The sequence below is a fragment of the Camelus ferus genome, chromosome 19 (genome assembly GCF_009834535.1).
Source record: "Camelus ferus isolate YT-003-E chromosome 19, BCGSAC_Cfer_1.0, whole genome shotgun sequence".
Lineage (NCBI taxonomy): Eukaryota > Metazoa > Chordata > Mammalia > Artiodactyla > Camelidae > Camelus > Camelus ferus.
In genome coordinates, this window is record NC_045714.1 from 15841283 (window position 1) to 15866786 (window position 25504).

General features: G+C 48.1%; 1 protein-coding gene across 7 annotated transcripts in view; it reads left to right on the forward strand.

The window, feature by feature from the left end:
• NINL (ninein like) overlaps nt 1-25504 on the forward strand; it is a 73995-nt gene that overhangs the window by 7498 nt on the left and 40993 nt on the right. For 6 of the 7 annotated variants that reach the window (XR_004313046.1, XM_032461684.1, XM_032461685.1 and 3 more), the window contains exons 2-3: nt 18085-18493; nt 24642-24738. Coding sequence is in view for 6 of the 7 variants with exons in the window: in XM_032461684.1 (XP_032317575.1) it covers nt 18311-18493; nt 24642-24738 (280 nt within the window). In the remaining variant the exon portion in view is untranslated. Of the gene's footprint in view, nt 1-10271; nt 10385-18084; nt 18494-24641; nt 24739-25504 lie in introns of all 7 variants that reach the window. The other variant, XM_032461683.1, reaches the window with a different exon arrangement.

A 25504-nucleotide genomic window follows, 5' to 3' on the forward strand; every position in this document is an offset into this window, starting at 1 on the left:
CCTTTTAATTAAGTTTATTCACATAAAATTCTTGCATAACATTGGGACCTTCTGGTTTGGTGTAGAGCTAGGAGAGACATTTTCCCATGTATTCTGGATTTCAGATTCTTGCACCTATTCATGGGAAAATCTTTTTTTTTTAACTATTCAAAACTGTTTTGTGGGTTTACATGTAATTAGTAGCCATGAGGCAGGATGTAAAGGTTGGTAGTTCTAACTGTGCAGTTAGACCTCAGTATGCGTTCACTTACCAGCTCTGTGACTTTGGGCAAATTACCTAACCTCTCTGTGCCTCAGTTTCCTTGCTTTTCATGTGGGGACAATAATGGTGCCTCCCTTACAAGGCTAAATTCCACAGTGTTCAGGAGTGTGCCCATTACAGGATGCATGCTTAAGAGATACTAGTTTTATATCAAATGATTATTTAGCAAAAGCAAGTGTCCTCCTGAGGGGTCAGAGGTTGAGACATCTCTCCAGCGGCTTGATTGTCCACAGAGAGTAGACCCAGGGCCTGCACAGCTGGGAGGGTGTGTTAAGAAAATCCTCTAGGGCTGTTTTTATTTTTTCCCTCAACCTTGAAGGTCACTTGACTGAAAAATAAATTGCAACAGTTGTCCCACAAAAAGAAACTTCAGAATGGCAAGGTGTGCAAACACTTCAAAAAATGATAAACGCAGGAAACTTAAAGGAAAGCAGTATGTTCACAGAGGCGATATCGTTACTGTTGAAAACGTGCAGTTCGTGTGCTGAGCTGTTCCCGCTTCTGACTCTTTACGGAGCAGTTGGGGGCTTTCGGGTAAGTGCTCTGTGAAACACTTCAGCCTTCCTGTTTTCTTTCTTTCTGGATGTAAAACTTACCCCCTGGCTTCTTTCCTCGAGTCTGGCCACAGCCCTTTCATGTTGCTGGTGGGATGAGTGTGCGGTGGCATCTCTGGGCAGAACATCCTTCCCGCTCCGTGCGGGGGGAGTGGGAGGGTCAGCCCCGACCCCAGAGTGCCAGGCAGGTGGAAGCAGCTCACGTACAGCCTGCTGTGTTGTGGCTCTTGCCTAAGTTGTTTTAATTCAGTTTCTTTAGTGACTAGCAAGATTGTGCCTATTAACTGTTTGCTTGTTTCTGATAAGGAAAAGCTAGCTCATGCCCTTAGCTCTGCCTGCCTCCCTGGGTGTCTTGCCAGCACTGTTCCTGCCATGCAGGTGTGGGGCCTGGAGCAATACCAGGGCCCCTCGGGCTGACCCTGGTCTGTTCTTGGACAACTGTGGGAACAAGGAGCCCTCAGTGTAACATCCCCTTGCCTCAACATTGGGATCACAGACATTTGGGGAAAGAAAACAAGAGCGTTTATATGCATTCTCTTCTGGAATTTCTGGCTTTGATAGAGAATCAGATGCTCCAGTTAGCTCACCAATGAAGTTATAGTGGTTCTGTGACCAGTGATGACACTTACCTAACGATGTCACCCTGCAGGACCCCGTGGGGCCTTCCCAGGTCAGACCCCTCCCCCAGGTCCTCTGCTGCAGCTCCTCTCTGACCGACCCAAGTCATACTTTCTCATGCAGATTTCCAGAGTTTTTCAGGTGCTTAAAACCACCACCAAAGGGAAGAAATTAACCACTCGATGATGACGTGGCCCCCAGACCTTCATGGCGCCTGGCGGTTGGCTCTGTTGACGCCCTGCTCCTTCGATGTCAACCCGTCTGTGCACAAGCTGATCACGTACCCTGCCCCCCGCTTCCTCACCTGCCTGGCTTTGCTGAGTCCCTTCGGGGACTTCGGGGTTTTCTTGGGCATGAGCTACCCCACCCTCCTTGCTCGGCCCTGCATTCAGCCTTTCTCTGCTCCAAACCCTGAGTTTTCCATTTATTTGGCCTCATGGTGTGGCGGCTCACGAACTTGCCCTCCGTAAAATGACAAGGTGCTGGGGCTCACCCCATCAGCCTCAGGGAGGCCTCTGCTCTGCCTGCCTCCCTCTGGGCTCCAGCGCCAGCTCTGGCCTCTCATTTCAAACAGAGAAATGTGGGTTACTCGGCTGTTGCTCAGAATGTGTCTGCACCCACATCTCGCCTCCAGGGTGGCCTCTGAGAAGGAGGGGACCCGCCCACCTCCATGTCCCGGGGCTGGTCCCGCCCCAGGTCCCCCAGGTTCTGAGACTGTGTGCCGGGTGGGAGGGGTTGCAGTTTGCTGCTCAGAGGGCGTGAGGCCCAGCCCCGTGGGAAGGTAGTGGCGACCCTCGGAGTCAAGCTGCAGCGGGCAGTACACACCCTAGTGTTTGTGAACCTGCAGCAGGGGGATCATTTACTGAAATTCATTGTGTTTTTTCTGTTTTTCCCATTCCAACATGTACTAGACCTTAGGTGTTCCCTTGCCTCCAGGGGTCGAAGGCAGAGGTTTCAGGAAAGTGACCTCCATCCCTTTAAAAGAAAATTGCTCACACTGAACTGGACTTACATGTGCAGGCACGTGTGCAGCTCCAGGGGCTTAAGTCGTGCAGGTTTGTGTAACTGTCGCCACCATGTGAACGTAGTTCTGTCACCAGAAACACGTGCTGCCCCCGTTTGCAGACCCCACTTCTGCCTCTCCCAGAACGCCACGTAAGAGAATCTCACAGCAGGCCTCCCGGGCTGGTTCTTTCAGCATCGGTGTGGCGCAGGGCAGCCGTGCGGGGTGCGCCTCCGCCGCCGCCCACTCACCTGTTAGGGTTGGTTCCACCTTTCTTTTTAGGAAAACATTGTTTTGTCTTTCAATTTTCATTTAAAAATTTTTTTTAATTGAAGTGTAGTCAGTTTACAATGTTGTGTCAGTTTCTGGTGTGCAGCACAATGCTTCAGTCATACATGAACATACATATATTCGTTTTCATTTTTTTCATTATAGGTTATTACAAGATAATTGAATATAATTCCCTGTGCTGTACAGTAGAAACTTACTTGTCTATTTTGTATATAGTAGTGTGTACCTGCCAATCTCAGACTCCCAGTTTGTCCCTTCCCACCCCCGTCCCCCGTAACCATAAGACTGTTCTCTGTGTCTATGAGTCTGCTTCTGTTCTGTAGATGAGTTCATTGTCAGTCTTTAGGTTCCACACGTGAGTGACGTCATCTGGTACACGGCTTTCTCTCTCTGGCTGACTCCACTCAGAATGACGGTCTCCAGGTCCATCCACGTTGCTGCAGATGCTCCTCACAGCTTTTTGCTGAAAGCTGGACTTGACGTCCTGGGCTGTCGGAGCTGAAGTACGAAGACCTGGGGTGCGGGGCCTTGTGTTTTCTGGCTGGGGGTCAGGCTGTGTCTGCTGCTCGCTGCGGTGGCAGACGCCAGAGGCTCTGGATTCCTCAAGCGTCCTTGTGATGAGAACTGTTAGGATTTACTCTCCTAACAATTTTCACATATAACATACAGCAGTTTTTGTTAATTATATTTATCATGTTGCACCAGTAATTATTTTCCCTGTGGCTGGAAGTTTGCACCTTTTGACCACGTTCATCCAGTTCCCCCTCCCTACTCCTCTGATAACCACAGCTCTGACCTCTTTCTCTGTGAACTTGCTTGTTTGTTTGGCTTGAAGTATAGCTGACCTCCCACACTGTTAGTTCCTGGTGTGCAACATAGTGATTTGATGTTTTTATACATTTCAGAACGGTCGCCTGATCAGTCCAGCTACCATCTGCCACCGTGAAGGACACTGCGTGTTACTGGCTGGATTCTCCCAGCTTGTTGCCTGACCATGGTCTCAATATTCCACTTTAACCACTCGGTTTTTGACCATGTATCTCTGGGTGGCTGTTTCAGTGGCTACCCTAGAGGTTACAGGATTCATGCTTTATTTTTCTCTGTCTACCTGGAAATAAGATTGTGCCACTTCAGGTCCTCATGGAAACGACACCACCACGTCAGTTCCTTTACTTATGTGTCTTCATACATCCAGAGCTGCTCCAGGCGGTGTCACAGTTCTCACTTCCTGCCGTAATACATACTGCTCAAAGGAACTCCAAAGGAGAAGAGCAGGCTCTTGTGTTTGCATGGTTATTTGTCATTTCTGCTGCTCCTCCTCTAGCCCTGAAATTTCAGTTTTCCCTCTGGTATTGTTTCCTTTACATCAGAAGAATTTCTTTAGCGTTTTTTTAGGGCAGGTGAGCTGGAGAGCATCCCTGCCCGCTCAGCGTGGACGGTGCGAGGGTAAGGCTCAGCTCCGTGCCGCCTCACTGGGGGAGTCCCTGAGGTGTCTGTCGTTGTTAAATTGTCTCGTGTAAATGTCCCGGTGTACCGTGGGCGCCTGGTTTCAGCCACAGGACCTAAGACCAGGCGGCAGACCGCCAGGCGCAGGCCGCCGAGCCTGGACGAGTGCTGTCTGATAACCACCTCTGCGCCCAGGAACTGGTGCCCACCGTCAGCCGTGTGCTGCCAGGATGGCCAGGAGACATGGAGCACTGCGTGCCAGCTTTCCCCAAACCATCAGATACTTCTCTTTCATAGCATGGAATTCAATAGGTTTCTGGGTTTTTTTCCCCCCGCATTAAAGGAGTGTCAGGCATTAGAAGCAGGCAGGGGTGTACTCGGGGGTTCACGCCGGCCTGTGTGCAGCCCAGCAGCGGTACCTGCAGGCATGAGGAACGGCCGCGTTCTCAGGGAGGCCTCGCCAGGCCACCCCGTTTAAAGCTGTGAGCCTGCCCCCCGCCCCTCCTGCTCCGTTTCTCCCCGCAGCACTTGCGCCATCCAGTGGGATGTGCTGATCTTCCAGACTGAGCGAGTTGGTCTGCTTTCCTGGTTGCAGTGTCCCAGGTGCCGTGAGTGAGTGAGGCGTGGTCAGTGAAGCCATACTGCTTTGTGGCTTGCTTTTCTTTCTTCCCTTTCACAGATGAGCTGTGCCTGACCCCCTCTCATGGTCTGTGCAGCGGCTCCAGGCACCTCCTCCCTTGTACTGTTCCCCCTGCCGCCCCAGCCTGGTCCTGATCATCCTTCTGCTCCTGGGGTGCAGAGAGCACTGTGTTGCCTGCAGGCGGCTGGAGGGACAGGGCTGTGTCCCTCGATCCTCAGGGTGTGGCAACATGAGCCCCCAACATGGCTTCGTGCAGGCAAGGAGGCTTTCTGGTGCGCAGCCGCCCCGCCGATTTGGTCCTCAGGCCCACTGGGGGCCGTTGTATGATGGTCACTTACATTGCCCGCGGTCGTACAGGTCTCTAAGAGGTAACTGCTGAAAAGCTACAGTGTTGCCAAGCCTGAGCCCCGGAGAACGGCCGGAGGCTTCAGCAGCCAATGGCCTCCTGGGGAAAGTGGGGGACGTGGCTCGCACCTTTGCCTCTGCTGCTGCTCGGTGCTAAGAGTGACAGGTGCCTTGCAGGTGTCCACGGCTGTGAGGCCACGTGGGGACACAGACGAGCCCGATTTTGCTGCGTTGTGCTTTGAACACTCAAACCCCGCATGCGTGGATCCGCCCTACCTCGGCTGGTTGCTGGTGACTGGCCCTCAGCACGTTTCTGAGGGGCTCCCCGTCAGTAACTGCCTGGGCTCTGGGGAACAGACACTTCGAGTCTAGGAGGCAGGAATAAGGTGACTGTGCTTTGGAGAAGTGGAATGGTTTTGAATGACTCTTCGTGTTTGGAAAAGGATGTTAAGAAGGAAAAAGGCATCAGTGCAGATTGCCTTGGTCAGCTTCTCCAAGAAGACTTAAAGGAGGGTTTCAGACCTCTGGGAGATCCCTACAGGCTCCAAGGAGACAGACAGTTAAGATGAAATGAGAGCTCAAGCGCGGCTCATCGTGCTTCGCTAGACACTGCTTGTCTGCACATCTTCCGGCAAGGCGGTCCCTGGTGCTGTTGAGCACTTCTGTTTCTTTATATCAATTTTTTTTTGGATCTGATTCTACCACCTGCCACGAAACTGCTGTTAAAATTTCCAACTGTGATTTTTTTTTTGGAGAGGGGAGGTAATTAGGTTTATTCATTTATTTATTTTTGGAGGAGGCACTGGGGTTGAACCCAGGACCTTGTGCGTGCTAAGCGTGGGCTCCACCCGTAGGCTTCACCCTCCCCAGGACTGATTGTGGAATCGTCTGTTTCTTTCGTTCTGTCAGTTTTTCCTTTGTGTATTTTGAGGCTCTGTTGTTAGGCAGGTGGTTGTTTATGGTACGTCTTCCTGCTGAATTATGTCTATGAAGAGTCTGCCTTTGGTCATACACTACCTCCAGAAGTCTATTAATACGACCTCTTCAGCATTCTGGTGTTTGAAGTATGCATGGCATGGGCTTAACCAGTTACTTTTAAAAACTAGCAGCTTTACTTAAAAAATAAATAAGCTTTACTTTAAAAAAATAACAGCTTTATTGAGATATTCACATACCATCAGTTCACCCATTTAACATGTACAATTCAGTGGGTTTTAGTATATTCACAGAGTTGTGCAACCAGTACTACAACAAATTTTAGAACAGTTTTATCATCTCAAAAGAATCCCACATTAGCGGTCACTCCCCATGTCTTTCCAACACCCCACTCCCATCAGCCCTGGGCAACCACTAATTTATTTTATGTCTCTATAGATTTGCCTGTTCTGGACATTTCATACAAATGAAATCATCGTGTATGTGGTCTTTTATTACTGGCTTCTTTCACTTGGCATAATGTTCTCAAGGATCATAAATGTTGTAGCATACGTTAGTATTTTATCCAACAATTTTTTCTAGTTTTTTTTCATTTTTTGTTTGTTTTCTAAAAACAAAGGCTTTATTTCTTTTTATAGCAGTTGTAGTTTCACAGCAAAATTGAATAGACAATACAGAGAATTCTCATATATTTTTCCAACCGACACCCTCCCCCCACCATCAACATCCCTCACCGCTGTGGTTACAGTCGGTGAACCTACATTGACATCATTATCACCCAGAGCCCCTAATTTACGGCAGGGTTCGCTCTCTGGGTCTTGCACTCTGTGGGTTTTGAAAACGTGTGGTGTCGTGTTCCTACTGTTAAGTATCATACAGAGTAGTCGCGTTGCTCTCAATCTCCTGCTCCGTTCATCTCGCCCCCCCCCACCCCCGGCAACCACTCATCTTTTCACTGTCTCTACAGGTTTACCTCCTCCAGAGTGTCGCAGAGTTAGAATTGCATAGCATGGGGCCTTTTTAGATTGTCTTCTTTCACTTAGTAATGTGCATTTAAAGTTCTTCCATGTCTTTTCATGGTTTGATATGTCTTTTCGTGACTTTTTTCAAGTGCTGAATAGTATTTCATCCCTTGGATGTACCACAGTTTATCTGTCCACCCACTGAGGAGCATCTTGGTTCAACAGGTGTTGGCAGTTACGTCCACAGCTGCTGCAAAGATTTGTGTGCAGGTTTCTTGTGGACCGAATTTTTCCTAATGTCTTCGGAGTTAATATTCTAGCAGCTTCACATGTAATCCAGAGATCCTGCGAACGTATGCGTCCATCCCAGGAACTCTTCCTGGTAGTGTGGGCCCTGCTATGATTACATCTGCTTATGTTGCACATCCAGTGAGACAGTGTTTCGATTTTTTTACTTCAGTTGTTTGTATCTTTTTCTAAGTTTAAAACTCTTTTCTCTTGTTTTACTGAGGTTCACTCTTTGAGGTGCTGTTTATTTCATCTTGAAATGTAAGCTTCCGTCTGGTGTAATTTCTCTTCAGTTAAAGATCTTCCTTTTAGCATTTGGCATTTCTCTTAGAACTGCCCTGCTGGTATTTCTCTTAGTTTGGGACTTTTTTAATCCAAAATGTGTTGATTTTATCTTTGCTCATGAAGGATGTTTTTGGTGTGTAAAATTATAGCTGGGCAGGGTTTTTGGTTGTTGTTTTTAACCAGTTAGAGGCTAAGACCTCTAGATCCCGTTGTTTCTGATGCGAAGTCAGCAGTCACTTGAATTGTTGGGTCCTCGTGTGTGATGTGTTGTTTTTCTTTGGCTGTTTCCAAGATTTTCTCCTTACATTTGGTTTTAATCTGTTTGATTATGATGTACCTCGGTGTAGCTTTAGTGACATTGATCCTAAATGGGGTTTACTGAGTTTCTTGAATCTGTAAATTTGTTTTTCACCGAATTTGGGGTCATCTATGCCATGTGTTCTTCAGTCTGTTTTTCTGCCTAATTCTCTCTCTTCCCCTTCCAGGATGTACGCTGGACCATTGGAAAATGTCTCTTTAGTCTCTGAAGTGAACCTTTTAAAAGTTCTCTTTTGTCTGTTCTTAAGGTTGGATGGTTTCTATTTATTTGCCTTTAAGTTCACTGACTGTTTCCTCTGTCATATTCATTCTTTTTTTTAAAAACTTTTTTATTGAGTTATAGTCATTTTACAATGTTGTGTCAAATTCCAGTGTAGAGCACAATTTTTCAGTCATACATGAACATACATATATTCATTGTCACATTTTTTTTCGCTGTGAGCTGCCACAGGATCCTGTATGTATTTCCCTGAGCTATACAGTGTAATCTTATTTATCTATTCTACATTTTGAGATCCCAATCTGTCACTTCCCACCCCCCCCGCCCCATCGGCATCCACAAGTTTCTATTCTATGTCTATGAGTCTGTTTCTGTTTTGTATTTATGTTCTTTTTTTTTTTTTTTTTTTAGATTCCGCACGTGAGTGATCTCATATGGTATTTTTCTTTCTCTTTCTGGCTGACTTCACTTAGAATGACATTCTCCAGGGACATCCGTGTTGCTGCGTGTCATATTCATTCTGCTGTTCATGTGAAATTTAAAATTTTGTATATTGTGGTTTTCAGTTCTCGAATTTCCATTTAACTCTGTCTTAAGGTTTCTGTTTCTCTGCTTAGTTTTTCTAAATGTGCATTCATTAGGAGAATCTTTTCTTTTACATCCTTGAGTATAGTTGTGCTGGCAGAAGATTTAAATATTTTTTAATTCTTTTTTTTGATTGAAGTGTAATCGATTTACAATGTTAGTTTCAGGTATACGGCAAAGTGATTCAGTCTCATATATATATTTTTTTCATATTCTTTTCCAATTACAGCTCATTACAAGAAATTGAATATAATTCCCTGTGTTATATACAGTAGGTCCTTGTTGTTTATCTGTTTCATATATAGTAATGTGTATCTATCTGTTAATCCCAAACTCCTGATCTATCCCTCCCCCCACCTTTCCCCACTGGTAACCACAGTTTGCTTTCTGTGTCTGTGAGTGTATTTCTGGTTTATAAATAAAATTTGTTTTTTTTTTTTTTAGATTCTACATTTAAGCAACATCATATGATATTTGTCTGTCTCTGACTTACTTCACTTAATATGATAATCTCTAGGTCTATCCATGTTGTAATGCAAAAAAAAAAGGCATTATTTTATTCTTTTTTATGGCTGAGTAGTATTCCATTGTGTATATATACCATGTCTTCATCCAGTCATCTGTCGATGGACATTTAGGTTGCTTCCATGTCTTGGCTATTGTAAATAGTGCTGCTGTGAACATTGGGATGCATATGTCTTTACAAATTATAGTTTTCTCCAGATATATGCCCAGGAATAGGGTAGCTGGATCATATGGTAACTGTATTTTTAGTTTTTTAAGGAACCTCTATACTGTCCTCCAATTTACATTCCCACCAACAGTGTAGGAGGGTTCCCTTTTCAACACAGCCTCTTCAGCATTTGTGATTTGTAGACTTTTTAATGATGGCCAGTCTGACTGGTGTGAGGTGATACCTCATTGTAGTTTTGATTTGCATTTTCTGATAATTAGTGACACTGAGCATTTTTTCATGTGCCTGTTGCCATCTGGATGTCTTCTTTAGAGAAATGTCTGTTTAGATCTTGTCTGGCAGAGGATTTTAAAGCAGCTAATTCCAACATCTCTTCACCTTGAGGTTATTCTCTGGTTGTGGTTTCTTTTGAGAATGGCTTACTCTTTCCTGGTTCTTAATTTTTGTGAATAATTCTGGATTCTGTCCTGGACATTGTGAAGTTGTGTTGTAGAGAATGATGTTTCTGGTATATTCCTCTGAAGAGTGTTTGTTTGTGTTTGTTTTAGTATGCAGCGCAGTTATAGTCAAACTGAAAACTGCAGCTCTTGGCAGCAGCTCAAATCTTATTTCAGTTCTCTTTTTCTTGGCTGAGCTGCTCCGAGGCTGCTCCACTGAACATGCATAGCTCGTGGGTCATCTGGAGATTTGGGTAACATTTACAGAATTTGGGGCTTTCTCTCTCTGGTGCTCTCCTTTTCAGGATTCCTCACTCACTTTTCAGTTGCAGTGGTTGCCTCAAACCCTGCAGGCTATCAGACCTGTTTTTCCTGTTGACGTTTTAGCTGGTCCACATGGTGTGGGCTGAGCGTCCCTCCGCCTAGAAGCTGTGGGAATGGGGAATGCACCAGTGCCCGCCACTCCCTTCCAGAGTCCGCCTGCTCTTCGGTGCTCTCAGGTATCCATCTTGGGTCGTTGTTTTGTGTCTTATCCAGAGTTTATAGTGTTACCCGGGGAAGGCTCAGTATGGAAGGAGCTTATTGGCCTCTGAGATTATATTTTATTTTATTTTATTTATTTCATATTTTTACCAAAGAATTTCTTAGTTTTATTCATAATTTCCCCCCAAAGCTCAGCATGTGTTTTATTGTTTGTATTGTTCCTGTTCATTTTTAGAAATACTGATTTTTTTTCCTCTCTTTTTTTAAAAATTGAAGTACAGTCAGTTACAATGTGTCAGTTTCTGGTGTACAGCACAATGTCCCAGTCCTGCATATACAGACATATATTCATTTTCATGTTCTTTTTCGTTAAAGGTTATTACAAGATACTGAATATAGTTCCCGGTGCTACACAGAAGAAATTTATTTTTATCTATTTTTATGCATACTGGTTAACATTTGCAGAAATTCTTGCTTTTCTTATGGTAGAATTTTCTAGCTGAATTTAAGTTAGAAGTTGATACTGCTGCTGAGAGGAAGGTTTTCTCTTTTTGTATACACAGCGATACGTAAAGAGAAAGCTTATTTTTTGTAAGTAGAACCATATGAGGATGCCCTTGTGTGTGTGTAACTGAATAATTACGTAGATGTGTGATGACCTTTGGGTCTGTAGCTCTAGTCCTGGAACCAAATATATGCATGTGGTTATGAAAATCTTTAGGAACTGGATATATTCAAAGTTCTGAATGAGAAAAAGTTGCAATCGAGGCTACGCTACCCAGCAAGGCTATCCTTTAGCCTAGAGGGAGAGAGAAAGAATCTCACAGACAAGGAAAACCAAAAGGAATTCAGCAATACCAAACCCGTGCAACAGAAACGTCGAAAGGTCTACTCTAAATAGAAAAGAAGCAGGATGCTACAGCAAGAGGAAAGCCGTAATTGGAAAGGTGACAACTACAGTCAGTTGCGATAGAATAAACGTGAGTATGTAAAAGAAGTCATCAAATCATTCAAGCTGAGATGGGGGTAAGAAAATGCAGATTTTTTTTCTTTTTTTCATTCTTTTTAGGACATGTTTGAGCTTACTTGACTATCAGTTTACAGCAAACAGATACAGTAATGGGTTAATATGCTTGGAAAACAGGGTGACCGATAATCAAAAGCATACTGTGGAGTCACAAAACCTGAAAAACCCCAAGATATGCAAAAGCAAATTATCAAACCACAGAAAGCTTTAAGAACTGGGAAGATACTGGCCAAAGGGTGCAAGGTTGTTTGCGCTGCTCTCCCCGCGGTGTCTTCTCGAGGAGACCCAGATGACAGGCTTTCTGGGCCAGTTTTAGAGTCTGATGTTCTTACACCTACTTTGGAGGAGGAGCAAATACTATACTAATTGCTAATTAAATGAGACATTGGCTTATTTTTACATTGTTGGGATTGAAAAATCCCTTTGGTAGAAATGATAGATTCTCAAGCCTCACTGCTGCGGCCCTCGGGGCCCTCGCTGGCAAAGTGAATACACAGTGGAAGTTCTGCAGTCTTGTGTCACTGGAGATGAGGGGAGGCAGGCGTGCCTTGGAGGGCTGAAGTTTGCGAAGCTTAGCCACTGTGTGTGAAAAGGGGAGAGAAACAAAATCTCTTCTGTGCAGCACAGGGAACCATGTTCAGTATCTTGTAATCACCTTTAATGAAAAAGAACATGAAGACAAAGAAGTGTGTGTATGTGCACGGCTGGGACATGGTGCTGCAACCAGACATCGACACACTGTAACTGACTGCACTTCAATTTTAAAAAAGTGTAAGTTTTGAAAAACAGGAAAAAGCCATGAAAACAGCAAATGCAGAAATGAATCCTAAAAGCTCCGAACTGCTGGAGAATGAAGCTTGATTACTAACCAGCCGCCAGGCTGTTTATCGCACCGAGACCTGCTTTTCTGGAAGCCGAGGGTCGTCCATCTTCCCAGATGCAGGACGCACTGTCCGCAGCGGGACCCTGGCGCTGTTGGTTCTGGAGAGCAGGTCTTACCGGTTTTATGGAAGGCCCTGTGGGGAGCTGGTCCCTGTTCACCCAGCTGCTGGTGAGACCGCAGTCCTCGTGCTGGCCCTGCACGCCCAGTGGGTTTCCAGGCCACAGATTAAATTCCCTCCTCGCTGTGCATTAGTGAGACGCAAACCCACACCTTCCTCCGTGGCCTCCAGAGGGCTGTGTTGTCCTGCAGAGGCCGGGCTAGCTGAGGCCTCGGGGCCAGTAACCTGTTTGTTTGAGTGCAGGTTTTCTCCCCCAGTGAAAACAGGGTTGTGCTTCACTTGGTAACAAACTTTCTGCTCATGGTTTTGTTTTGTTTTGTTTTGTTTTTAACATTTTTATTGTGGTATAGTCCCTGCACAGCAAACTACACGTATTTCACATGTACAATTTGCTGAATGTTGATAGATGTGCACACCCATGAAACCACCACCACGATCAAGACAGCTAGCATTTCCATCCCTCCCCAGGGGGTGCAGTCCTGGGACTCCCAGTGTGTCCCTTCCCACCGCCTTTACCCCTGGTAACCGTGAGTTTGTTGCCTGTGTCTGCGAGTCTGTTTCTGTTTTGTAAACAAGTTCATTTGTGTCCTTTCTTTTAGATCCACACGTAAGTGCTATCATGTGGCTTTTCTCTTTCTCTGTCTGGCTCACTTCACTTAGAATGAAGGCCTTCAGGTCCGTCCGTGTTGCTGCAGAAGGCATTGTCTTGCTCTCTTTGTGGCTGAGTCGTGCTCCATTGCATAAACGCACCGCAGCTTCTTCCTCCAGCCGTCTGCCGATGGACACTTGGGCTGTTTCCGTGTCTTGGCTGCTGTGAGTGGTGCTGCTGTGAACACTGGGGTGCAGGTGTCTTTCTGAGTTGTTTTCTCTAGGTACACGCCCGGGAGTGAGATTGCTCGATCACATGGTAGGTCTATTTTTAGTGTTTTAAGGAACCTCTGTACTGTCCTCCGCAGTGGCTGCACCCTTAGGCTCGTATTTTTAATTAAGCTTCACAGCATTAGAGTGGGCAAGAGTCCACTCATCCCAACTTTAAAGTAATGAAGCCACAAGAAAGCACGTGCTCTTCCTTACCTGGAGCCCGGCCCCCTGGGCGGCCCTCAGCCGCGGAGTCGGCTGGGCTTCCAGGTGGTTTTGACATGCAGTCCTCTGTACCTGTGTGGGATCCGAGAGAATTAAATAATTCAGCTTGGGTGAGGAGGAAACTGAAGAGGGCCTGGAGCCCGGGGGTATTCATTATTTATAGCACCCGCTTGGCTCTGCATGGCCGGGGCACCGGGGGGTGCTGGATGCTGGGGCCTGCTGGGCCGCCCCAGGCCCCACCCCCGTTCCCGGAAGGCGCTCCCAGTGCTTATCCTCTTCCCAGGGGCCTGTGCAGGGTTCCAGGCACCAGCGTCCTCTGCCGCCGCATCCAAGCCCTCGGGAGTCTGAGCAGAGTCCACGGTCAGTGGGCCGAGGCTCCCTGCTGGGAGGGGCCGGTGGAGGCCTGTGCTTCTCTCCTGGATGTTCTGTGATGTAGGCTGACGGCTCTGCCCAGGAGGGAGGGAGAGGGGAGCTCTCCAGGGACACATTGCTAGACCCAGGACTTGAGCTGCAGGAAGGCCGGGGACCTGGGCACCTGTGTGTGGGCAATGGCTGGTGTGGTGTGCCCGGCCCTTTGTGACTGCCCCTCCCCCAGCAGCCCAGGAAAGGAGGCGTTTCAGACCCAGTCTGGTAGACGCTGTGACCTGCCCAGAGCCCACCCTGGCTGTGACCCCACAGTCCTGCAGGGAGGTGTGGGGAGAGGGCACTGATCACTGAGCCCTGAAGGCAGCATTGCCCACGTCTGGGGTCTTTTAGGACTGCCTTTGCCTGGCTCAGGAAGGGTCTGATGCTTTAAAATGTTATTTATCTATGTATTTTTTAACAAACCCTTGTGTTGAGAGCTGGCTTTCAGTAGATTGCAGCTGGGTCAGTAGCTGCTCTGGTCTGCTACGTCGGAAGGAATGTTCTCACGGAGGCCTTGGCGGGCCTCCCGTGACCCTGGCAGCTGGAATGTGGCAGTTCTCTGGGCCCCTCACCCTGCAGTGACGTCCCGCCTGCTCTGCTGGAGCAAGGCCTTTCAGAACCTAAGGCCAGAGCAGACACAGCGCTCACCCCGCTGAGAGGACCAGCTGGAAGGATGCCCGGCCCTCCCTGCCTATCAGTCCCAGTTTGCAGGACCACACGGCACTCCCAGTAGGGAGCGCGGGTTTGGATGGGCCAGAGCTCAGGTCAGCCACCCCACCCCCTGAGCAGGGCGTCTCCCCTCACGGGCTTGTGCCAGCCTCAGGGTCTCACCGGCGAGACGGAGCATGGACGCAGCCGTGGGGGTGCTGTGCTCTTGGACTCCTGCCTGGAGCCGCTTTGTGGGGGCCTGTGAAACACCCATCTGGGCCACAGTCGGGTTGAGCTCCTGGGGTCCCGTCTCTCCTGCACCGACCCCGTCCAGGGCTGGTACCTCCGATCGCCCTCACCCCGGCTTCCTCATCCTCCGAGGATGCACTGCCCACCTGACTCCCCTGGGGACGCTGTCTGGGTGCCTTCTCACAGTTCCTGTGCTGGATTTGGCTTTAAGGAGGCTTTCTTGGTTTTTGATCTTTAATGTATTTACCCTCCTTCTTTTCCAAATGCTTCATCAGCTGTGCCAGAAAGTACCCGGGTTGTTTTCCACGTGGTCACACGACGCAGGACCTGTTGGGTGTCCAGTTGTGGCTTAGTGTGGGTTGCACTGGCTCTGCCCAGGGCTGCCCTCCCAGAACAGTGTCCGTTGCTTGCAGGGGCCCAGGCCCCCCGTCCGGTGTCTTCCTCCCTCTTGGCTAACCCCTCCTTTTGCTCAGGGCCCATCTAGTAGCTTCCAGATCAGGTGGAAAGTGTCTTCCCTCAGGAAGTCGAAGGCCTGTTCAGTCTCTGACTCCCAGCCTTGCTGCTGGGGTCATGCCTGGAGCCGTGAGGGCAGGAAGGCTCTTTTTCCTGCGGACACTTTCAGGGCTTGTTTGTTTGTTTGTTCTGAAATTCCACGAGGATCCATGTGGTATGGGTGTTTTCCGTTCGTTGGCCCTCAGGATGGGCCTTCGCCATCTCTCTGCTGGAAAGAGTCTTGTGTTTCTCTTGTGACCTCCTTCCCACTGACTGGTTCCCTCTCCTGGAGTTTGGGGATTGATTTTAATTTTTTTTTTTTTTAAGGAAAGAAAATCTGAGTAAAAGTGCCACAGAACAGAGCCAGGCAACTTCAGAAAGCAAGCCCCCAAATTTTGACTTTTTTCTTTAAATGTTTTTCTTATTTTTAAATTTTTAATTGTAAAAAACACATAGTATAAAATGTACCCCTGCTTTAAAAGTTTACCCTCAATCGTTTTAAAATATACAGATCAGTGATGTTATGTATATTCACATTGTTGTGTCGCAGATCTCCAGAGCTTTTTTTAATTGAAGTGCAGTCAGTTATAATGTATCCATTTCTGGTGCACAGCATCACGTCCCAGTCATGCATATACAGACATATATTCGTTTTCATTAAAGGTTATTATAAGATACTGAATATAGTTCCCTGTGCTGTACAGAAGAAATTTGTTTTTTATCTATTTTTATATATAGTGGTTAACATTTGCAAATCTCAGACTCCCAAATTTATCCCTTACCACCCCCTTACCCACTGGAAACCATGAGTTTGTTCTCTATGTCTCTGAGTCTGTTTCTCTTTTGTAGAAAAGTTCATTTTTTTTTTTTTTAGACTCCACATACAAGCGATATCATATGATATTTTTCTTTCTCTTTCCGGCCCAGTTTACTTAGAATGACAATCTCCAGGTCCATCAATGTTGTGCAAATGGCATTATTTTATTCTTTTTTATGGCTGAGTAGTATTCCATTGTATAAATAGACCACAACTTCTCTAGCCAGCCATCTATAAATGGACATTTGGGTGGCTTCCATGTCTTGGCTGTTGTGAATAGTGCTGCTGTGAACGTTGGGGTACATATACCTTTTTGAATTATATTTTCCTCTGGATAAATGCCCAGGAGTGGGACGGCTGAATCATATGGTAAGTCTATTTTTAGTTTTTGAGGAATTCCTATACTGTCCTCCGCAGTGGCTTCACCAGTTTTCATTCCCACGAGCAGTGCAGGGGGCTCCTGTTTCTCCACAGCCTCTCCAGCATTTATCGTTTGTGTCCAGTAGTCTATCTCGTTTCATGATTGTGATGGTTTTCCTTCATCTCTCTGTGGATGTTGGTCTGTGTGTGTGTGTGCGCGCAGGCTGTCCCCCCTCCCCTCCCACGTGCACCACCTCCCCCATCGCTGCCTCCAGATTCCAGCAAGGCGGGGGAGGGGGGAGCATCCAAATTCTGAACCCCACCCAGGCTTCTGCACAACTCCAGAGACCTTCTGTGGTTCTGAGGTGTTCAGCGTGTCTAGCGGCTTGTCACTCTAGCCCCTTCCTGGGACTCTGGGGTCCCAGGGCAGCCATGTGCATCAGCACGACCCCTCCCCACGGTGGGGTTGGTGGTGTTCGGACCTGAGCCCAGGCCTGTGTTTCCCAGGTGAAGGTGCCCTGGGAGTTCTTCCTGGCCAGTGTTTCCAGCTGGCTCAGCACGGAGATTTGTCATACATGTCTTGACTACAGAAAGACCACTGTGGGGCGGGAGGAGGCGAGTCCCGTGGGGTGTACGTGAGTAGGGGCAGAGCCTCCTTTCTCCCGGTATTTTGAAAACATATTTGAAATCAATGGGGAAAGAGTGATTATTAAGTGGTATTAGTGCAAGCGGCTAACCATTTAGGAAAACGTTAAGTTTCTATCTAAACCCATATATCAAAATAAATTATAGAGGAATTAAGAGTTATGGTGAAGCCAACAAGTTTTTTCTGCACAGCACAGGGAACTGTATCCAGCATCCTGTAGTAACCTATAAAGAGAAAGAATATGGAAAGGAATATATGTGTGCATGTGCGTGACTGAAACACAATGCTGCACACCAGAAACTGATGCGTTTTAACTGACTATACTTCAATTTAAAAAAATTTAAAAAGAAAAAAGTTATGGTGGATAAAAAGCAAAACAATAGAAGTATTAGAAAGAGAAAAAAAAAGAAAGAAAACATAGCTGGACCTTATCTTGGATGGAGGTTAAGTTACTTGCACTTAGGAAGTAACGAGCCAGCAGATTGTGACTGAAAGGTCTTTTTGCCTGGCCTGTAGAAGGTGACGCCTGTCACTCCACTTTCCTGACCCGGATGGCCCGAGGCGAAGCACCCACTCTCCTGGGACAGTGTCTCAGTCTCTGGAGGTGAGGGAGGGGCGAGGAAAGGTGTGTTTCTGAGTGGCCAGGGACTCGGCTGTGCTTTGGGCAAAGCCAGGTGTGAGTGAGGTGATGGGGGCCCTTGTGTGGGGGCAGTGGGGACCGACCAGCAGGTTCTCTCAGGAAGGGGCTGGCTTGTCCCTGCTCCTGGGAGGACCCTCGGTGCCCTCCAGCCTCCAGCCCCGCGCCTGAGTCCTGCCCGGTTCTGGAATCGGGGCAGGTGTTCGGGCAGGTGTGCCACGTGTCCAGGGGGTCCCAGGTGGACCCGGTCAGAGAAGAAGCAGGATGTGGACTCACTAAAACATGAACCGTGATCTTCGTTCTCTTTATTCTTGTCTCTTTTTTCTGATGATTCTGTAATACTCTTTTATAGAACAAAGTCATCCTGGTTCTTTGAGCCACTGAAGGAGGACGGGCTCCCTGGGACACATCGCTGGCCTCTCCCATCAAGGTGGACCTGACTTCCTCCAGCCTCACGTAAACCAAGAGGACCTGGTGCCCTTTCCCACCAGCCAGCCCCTGCCCAGACCTGGGCCACGCTGCCCGGCTCGTCGGGGCTGGGAGAGCGGCAGTAGGAGAGGCCGGCAGCCTGCGATGGGATGGCCCAGGAGGGAGAGGGCCACCACGTGTCGCAGCTCAGGGCCGTCTACAGCAGCTGCGACACCACGGGAACCGGCTTCCTGGACCGGGAAGAGCTGATCCAAGTCTGCCGGAAGCTTCATCTGGAAAAGCAACTGCCCGTCCTCCTGCAAACACTTCTTGGAAACGACCACTTTGCCAGGGTGGGTACTGGACTTCATCCTCACAGAGAAAAGCACAGAGAGCATGTGGTTTTCTCCATGGGCATCTGAGAAGGGCCAGTTGGCTAGAGATGCTCATCCGAGGAAAGTTAGAGGCATGGGACAGTGTTGCTCCTTCTGTGGAACCCTGACATTAGATTGCTTTGCGGGGGAAGGTAATTAGGTTTATTTATTTAAATTTTTTTACTTTTGGGTGGGTGGGGGAGGTTTATTTATTTAATTTTTTTTTTTAATTTAATGGAGGGACTGGGGACTGAACCCAGGACCTCATGCATGCTGAGCACATCCTCTACCACTGAGCTACACCCTCCCCACCTAGGCGGCTTTTTTGACGCGTAGTAACTTTCCGAGGTATGTTTTCATTCTGTTTTTCCAGAAAGATGTTTGAGAGATTTCCCTGGGGCTGGAAGGTTGTATGGGCAGTGGCACAAGGTTCACAAAACATAGGCACCTGTGGGCAGCTCACACGCCGGGTGGGTCAGAGGCAGGCAGTACCTTGAAGGCTGATTGTCTCAGAAAACTGCGCAGCGTGAAATGTGTCTGGCAGCTGGACAGAACGCTGCACGGTGCTGTTGCAGGAGCAAAGTCTCCCTGTGTTCAGAGGTGCCCTGTGAGTTTATCCAGCCCGGAGAGGAAATACATGCTCGGAGAGTTGCTTTTCTCTAGGAAATTCGAGGTCGTCTGGAAGGGTGGTCTGGAGCCTGGACCACAACTTGCTTTCCTGATGGAAACGTAGGCAGCACGCCCTACCTGTCCCTGCTTCTGAAACACGTCCAGATGTTAACGTGCTGGTTTTAAAAACAGTGCCCGTAGTCTTGGGGTTTGTCTTACCTCTGAAGGAAGAGCTCATAAAACTATTTTCATTCTTCCCCACAGAACTGGATAAAGCTATTTTCATTTTGAGTGAGAAAAAAATCTAGCATGCAAATATTCTTGAATTGGCTCTTGGGCAAAAATAAATGGAAAAAAATAACCCAGAGCCCCCACTGCGGGCACCGCGGGAGAGCGTCCAGGCGAGTCCGACCTCTTACTACCCCAGGCCCGTGTGGCCAGGGCTTGTCAGCAGCGCCACTGTCCCTTGTGAGCCCTCCGCCCCCTCTCTCTGTCTTTCCTCTAGTCCTGCTTCTTCTCTGTGGATGTAAGAATCAGATGTGGTGGGTTTTGTCATTGTTGTTTTTAACCAGTCTTTTGTGTGTGTGTGTGTGTGTGGGAGGGGGTCATTCGGTTTTTATTTAATTTATTTATTTTAATGGAGGTACTGAGGACTGAACCCAGGACCTCGTGCATGGAGCTACACCCTCCCCCAAATCAGATGTGCTTTGATAGATGGTGTTCTAGCCCCGCTTGGTATCACCTGGAATTGTTCTGGGAGCTGGATGAGCAAATCAACACTCTGGTTAAAGACAGCGTAAACCCAGAGCTGGTTTCCTTCATCATTCTTGACAGTTTGGAAAATTCAAAACCAAAAGAATCACTCTGGGGCCCCAGATTCATTGCAGGCTCTGCTGATGGAACAAACTGTATCGTTCTCGGTTGGTCTCCACTTTGTGCTTCATGTGAGCAGAAGGGTGCGTGACCTGGAACTGCTGAGTTGGAAGGTGGCTGACTCTGCTCCACCCACAGAGGCGGAGTTCTCGCAGCCTGCGCGTGGGTGGGACTTTCAGTAGAGGTTTTAGGGGAAGCCAGTGTCGAGTCAGGAATGTCCAGATAGTTGTCACCATATTCTGGTAGACGCCAAACAGTGGAGACTTCGGGAAACTGTGAGCAAGATAAGCCCTTTATCTGGGAGAATGGGTTGGATTTTCAGTTCAAATATCACACAGTCAGTTTCTTTGTGGTAACCAACATACGTGACACCATAGGTTCGTCGTTGACACAGTAATCCGGTTATAAACATGAAAACAGTATTACAGTATTTGAATTAACAGGGCAACTTTTTTACTGCTATGAAGGTGTGCTTGTTTTTAATTCCTATTTCCTGTTAAAGAAACTTTATCAAGGTCTGTTTTCATGCGGGAAAGTTGATGCCGCCTCAGGCTGTGACCTGTGGGGAATTTCCGTGCGCCTTTTCTGTCGCGCTCTCTCGCTTCTTTGCTGGGGGTGAGGATCTTACCTCGAGTATGTTTTTTTAATTGAAGTCTAGTCAGTTCACAATGTTGTGTCAATGTCTGGGGTACAGCAGGGTAGTTCAGTCGTACGTGTACACACGTGTATTCGTTTTCATGTTCTTTTTCATTATAGGTCACTGCAAGATACTGAGTGTAGTTCCCTGTGCTGCACAGTGGAAATTTGTTGTTTATCTATTTTATATACAGTAGTTAGTATCTGCAAATTTTATCTCGAAATCCCAGTTTATTCCTTCCCACCCCCTTTCCCCCCGGTAATCATGTTTGTTTTCCATGTCTGTTAGTCTGTTGCTGTTTTTTAGGTAAGTTCATTTGTGTCTTTTTTTTCGATCCCACATATGAGTGCTATCACATGGTATTTTTCTTTCTCTGGCTGACTTCACTTAGAATGATGATCCCCAGGTCCATCCATGTTGCTGCAAATGGCTTTATTTTATGGCTTTTATGGCTGAATAGTATTCCATCGTGTGTGTGTGTGTGTATATGTATCATAACTTCTTAATTCAGTCATTTGTTGACGGACATTTAGGTTGCTTCCATGTCTTGGCTGTTGTAAATGGTGCTGCTGTGAACATTGGGGTGCATGTATCTTTTTGAATTAACTATCCTTCTGGATACAGGCCCAGGAGTGGGATCGCTGGGTCACACGGTAAGTCTATTTTTGCTTTTTCAGGAACCTCCATACTGTCCTCCATAGTGGTTGCACTAAACTGCATTCCCACCAACAGTGTAGGAAGGTTCCCTTTTCTTCCCTCTAGTATTTTAAATTTGGCTAGAAAGGGAGTTTTCCTCTCAATAAAATACTTGTTAACATAGCGTGACTGAAACTAATTTTAAAGTTGAAAGTGACCCTTGAGCACAGGCTCCCGCCCCTTCGTTTGTGTTGGGTCCCAGACCAAGCGGGACGATGGGCTGCCCTGTTCAGTTCGAACACCTGATGCTGTGGGCTGGCTGCGCCCTCAGCGTGAGCTCTGAGGGGAGAGGACGCCAGAACACCTGCAGGCACAGCCAGAGGGGCCAGGAAAAGCGGCAGCACCTGGGCCGGCAGAGCCCGCCCTGTTTGCTGGGGAGGCGTTACTGGAGACGGAAGAAACCTGGGAGGAGGTCAGGCAGAGGGCCGTGTCGTTCTGCTCCCACGTCGTCAGCAGGTACTTCTGAGCGCCCACGCCGCGCGGGGCAGCAGCTAGGAAGGCAGGGAGGAGAGCACGGTGTCCGTCTCTGTGAAATGAAGCCTGGGCAAGGTCACGCAATCCAGCGTCGATGCAGCAGGCAGGAGACTGGGAACAGCCTCCTCAGTGTGAGATGCCTTCAGTGCCTTCTTGTGGGTCTGTCTGATCAGCCCTAGAAACGAGTGAAGCGGCTTCAGACGTTGTCTTAGTAGCAGGTTAGCAAACTCAGGCTCGCCTTCCAGGGAGGGCTACGAAAAAAAGGCTGAACAAAATAGTAAAACAAAGCTTGTGAAAATGGCAAAGCGCAAACAAGTCAGCAGGAATTTACAGTCTAAAAAGCTATGCTAAGCCACATACCGAGGGCCTCAGCACACACAATGCCGTTGCCTTGAGAATATTTTCTCGTCTCATGTAGGAACTGTGAAATTGATACGTGGTCTCGGGGGGGCCCAGAGGGCCAGGGGAGCACATGTGTAAGCCCAGGTCACCAGAGGCAGGGAAACCGAGGAGCCAGCCCCCTGTGCAGGGAGGGTCCTGAGGGCGTGTCTGGGGGCAAAGATGCCGAAGCGAGCCATCTGCCGCCTGGGCCGGCGTCCCCTCGGGGCGCGCCCTCGGGCATCTGGCAGAAGCAGACGGAAGCCCCCTCTTGAGGAATTCTTATCACTAGGGCCTATAATTGCTCCTCAGTGACAGGCCAATACAGCCGCCGAGGGCAGCGAGGCACAGGTGAGTCAGGATGAGCTGGAGCCAGAGAAGTGACAGGCAGCAGGAGCGGTGGCACTGACATGCGAGGCCATTGGGATTACTGGGCAAAAAATGTGAACCAACTATGGTTGCTGCGTTAGGAGAGATTTTTGAGAAAGCTTGGAAGCATCCATAAGAAAGAGGGAACTCTAAAAAGTGATAAAACAAATCTGAACAGAGAACTGAACACAACTTTAGGAGCTGAACAGATTAGACGCAGCTGAAGAGCATTCGTGCACCGGGCTCGCCGCTGAGAAGAGTCAAAGGAGAAGTGAAGGTGGAGTGAAGCGGCCGGACGTCCCTTAGTCGGACTTCCAGGAGGAGAGGAGTGAATGGGGGTTTTATGAGGGGGGAGTAGTTAAGAAGCTCCCAAATCAGATTGAAGGTTCCAAGAGCCCGTGGAATTCCAAGTTGCATAAATAAAAAGACACCCACCCTGGCCATATTATTGTGAAATGGAAGGAAAACAGATCATCTTAAAAAGCAGCCGAAGATGGGCGCACAGGCTCTCTCTGGATTTTTTCCTGCAACTGCCTGTGAATCTCATATCAAAGTGAAGCATTTAATAGTTTTAGAAAGCAGCCAGGGACAAAAGGCGTGTCCTGAAAATGGGCCGTAGCTGGGTGGGCAGCGGCCCCTCACGTGACAGGCTAGGTGGGCGGCGGCCCCTCATGTGACAGCAGAAGCCAGCCACCCCGGAAAGGTGCCCCGTGTGCTCGAAGGAGATGCTGCAACCTGCACCCTGTACGCCGTAAGGAAAAGAGAGAAGGCGAATTCTGCTCAGTTTTGGGAGCGCACAGAGGCAGATGCAGCCAGCAGTGTTTGCTGAGCACTTACAGCGCGGCAGCGGGGAGACGCAGTAGAGGACGTGGGCAAGGCGCGCTCAGCAAGCGTCGTTCTGAGTCTGAGATGTGTACGCACGTGTTCCGTGTAGGTCAGACTTAAGAGGTGAGGCTGAACCGTCCTGTTGAGGGGTGCGCGCAAATGGGGCATAAAGCAGGGATGTTGTCACTGCAGAAGTCAGACTGGGGCAGGGGCTTCACCCGGGAAGGAAGCACGGGGGAGGCCCGCCCGCGCTGGCAGCGCCCTCCTCCGTGGACGGGTGGCGAGGGCCTGGCTGTTTCTTTGTGTTAATGTTTATGGTCACCAGGTGCCTCTTCTCGGCGCTGTTTTCTAACTGGGTTGCTCTAAGTACTTTTACGGAGGCTTTCGTTTGTTTTTAATCGAAGTAGTCTTTATCACACAATACAGCTAAGTGCCACATTTTCTTGGGTTTTTTAATTGAAGTATAGTCAGTCTGCAATGTTGTGTCAGTTTCTGGTGACAAGCAGAGCAGTTCGGCCACGCATATACATACATACATTTGTTTTCATGCTCTTTTTCACTATAGGTTACTACAGGATACTGAATATAGTTCCCTGTGCTGCACAGAAGAAACCTGTTGTTTATCTATTTTATATATAGTTGTTAGCATCTGCACATCTCAAACTCCCAGTTTAACCCCTCCTACGCCCTCCTCCTGGTGACATGAGTTTGTTTTCTGTGTCTATTTATGGGTCTGTTCTTGTTTTGTAAAAAAGTTCGTTTGTCTTTTTTTTAGATTCCACGTGTAAGTGATATCATATGGTTTTTCTCTCTCTTTCTGGCTTTCTTCTCTTAAAATGATGATCTCCAGGTCCATCCATGTTGCTGCAGTGGCATTATTGTACTCTTTTTATGGCTGAGTAGTATTCCATTGTATATATACAGCACATCTTTTTTGTCCAGTCATGTCAGTGGACATTCAGGCTGTGTCCATGTCTTGGTTGTTGTAAATAGTGCTGCTATGAACCTTGAGGTGTGTGTGTCTTTTCAAATTAAGGTTACTTTTATGGAGTTTTATTAGCATTTTTGGTGATGGATTTATGGTTCACTTTTACTTTCCTTATTATATCTTCAGTTTTTTTAAATGCTAAGTGAATATTTGACAAGATGAATGTTTCAGTGCTGAAGGCAACGTAAGATCTTCCCCCAGGGAAAAAAGCTGAAGGCCAGTGTGTCACGTCTGTGACCTGCAGAAAGTGGTGTTGACCTCTCTTCTCAAAATCACAGGTTAACTTTGAGGAGTTTAAGGACGGTTTCGTGGCAGTGTTGTCATCACAGGCTGGTGTCGGCTCCTTGGACGAAGACAGTGGGTCTTTGGAATCAGGTAAGAGGCTTTCCTGGTCTCCTTTTTTGGTTCTTTCCGTGATTCATCTGTGATTTCTGGGATTTAATATCCTCACTGAAGGACAGCAGACCTGTCACTGCCAAGCAGTGTGGACTGGGACCAGCGTTCGGGTTTTTCTGTCTTTTGCTTCTTTATTTGTGAAATAGCGAGGGGAAGACTCCTGTTTTCCGCGGCCCTGCGTGCAGCCCTCTGAACACACTGGCGCCTCTGGGCACGAGAGACCTGCTAGTTCTTCCCTCCCCGCGCAGTTCTGTGTGCCAGCTGGTGTCCTGCAATTCCACTCAACTCTGACACCGTCTGCTGGGGACGGCGTCAGACCCCACAGGGCAAGGGCTCAGTCCCCAGGACTGCTCCCTCTCAGACGTCAGTCACGAGTGCAGGTGTCGCCTATGCTTCTGACCGGCCCCTCCTCAGGCTCAGTTCCTTTGCTGGAGCAGCTCACAGGACTCAGGGAGTCCTCCCGGAACCCTGGTTTATCGCACAAGGACACGACGCAGGGACACTGGATGCAGGGAAGTGGCTCTGGGGTCCTGCGCCCCACAGGCCCCGCTCCCGTCTCCACGTGTTCACCAGCCCAGAAGCCCTCGGACACAGTCCTTTTGGGTCTTTTGGAGGCGTCATCACAAGAACTGACTGACCAAATGATTGGCGATCAGTGACTGAACCCCAGCCTCTCCCCTCTCTGGAGGTCAGGGCGGGGCTGAAAGTGTCCCCCCTCTGATCACAAGGGTGGCTCCCCTGGCAG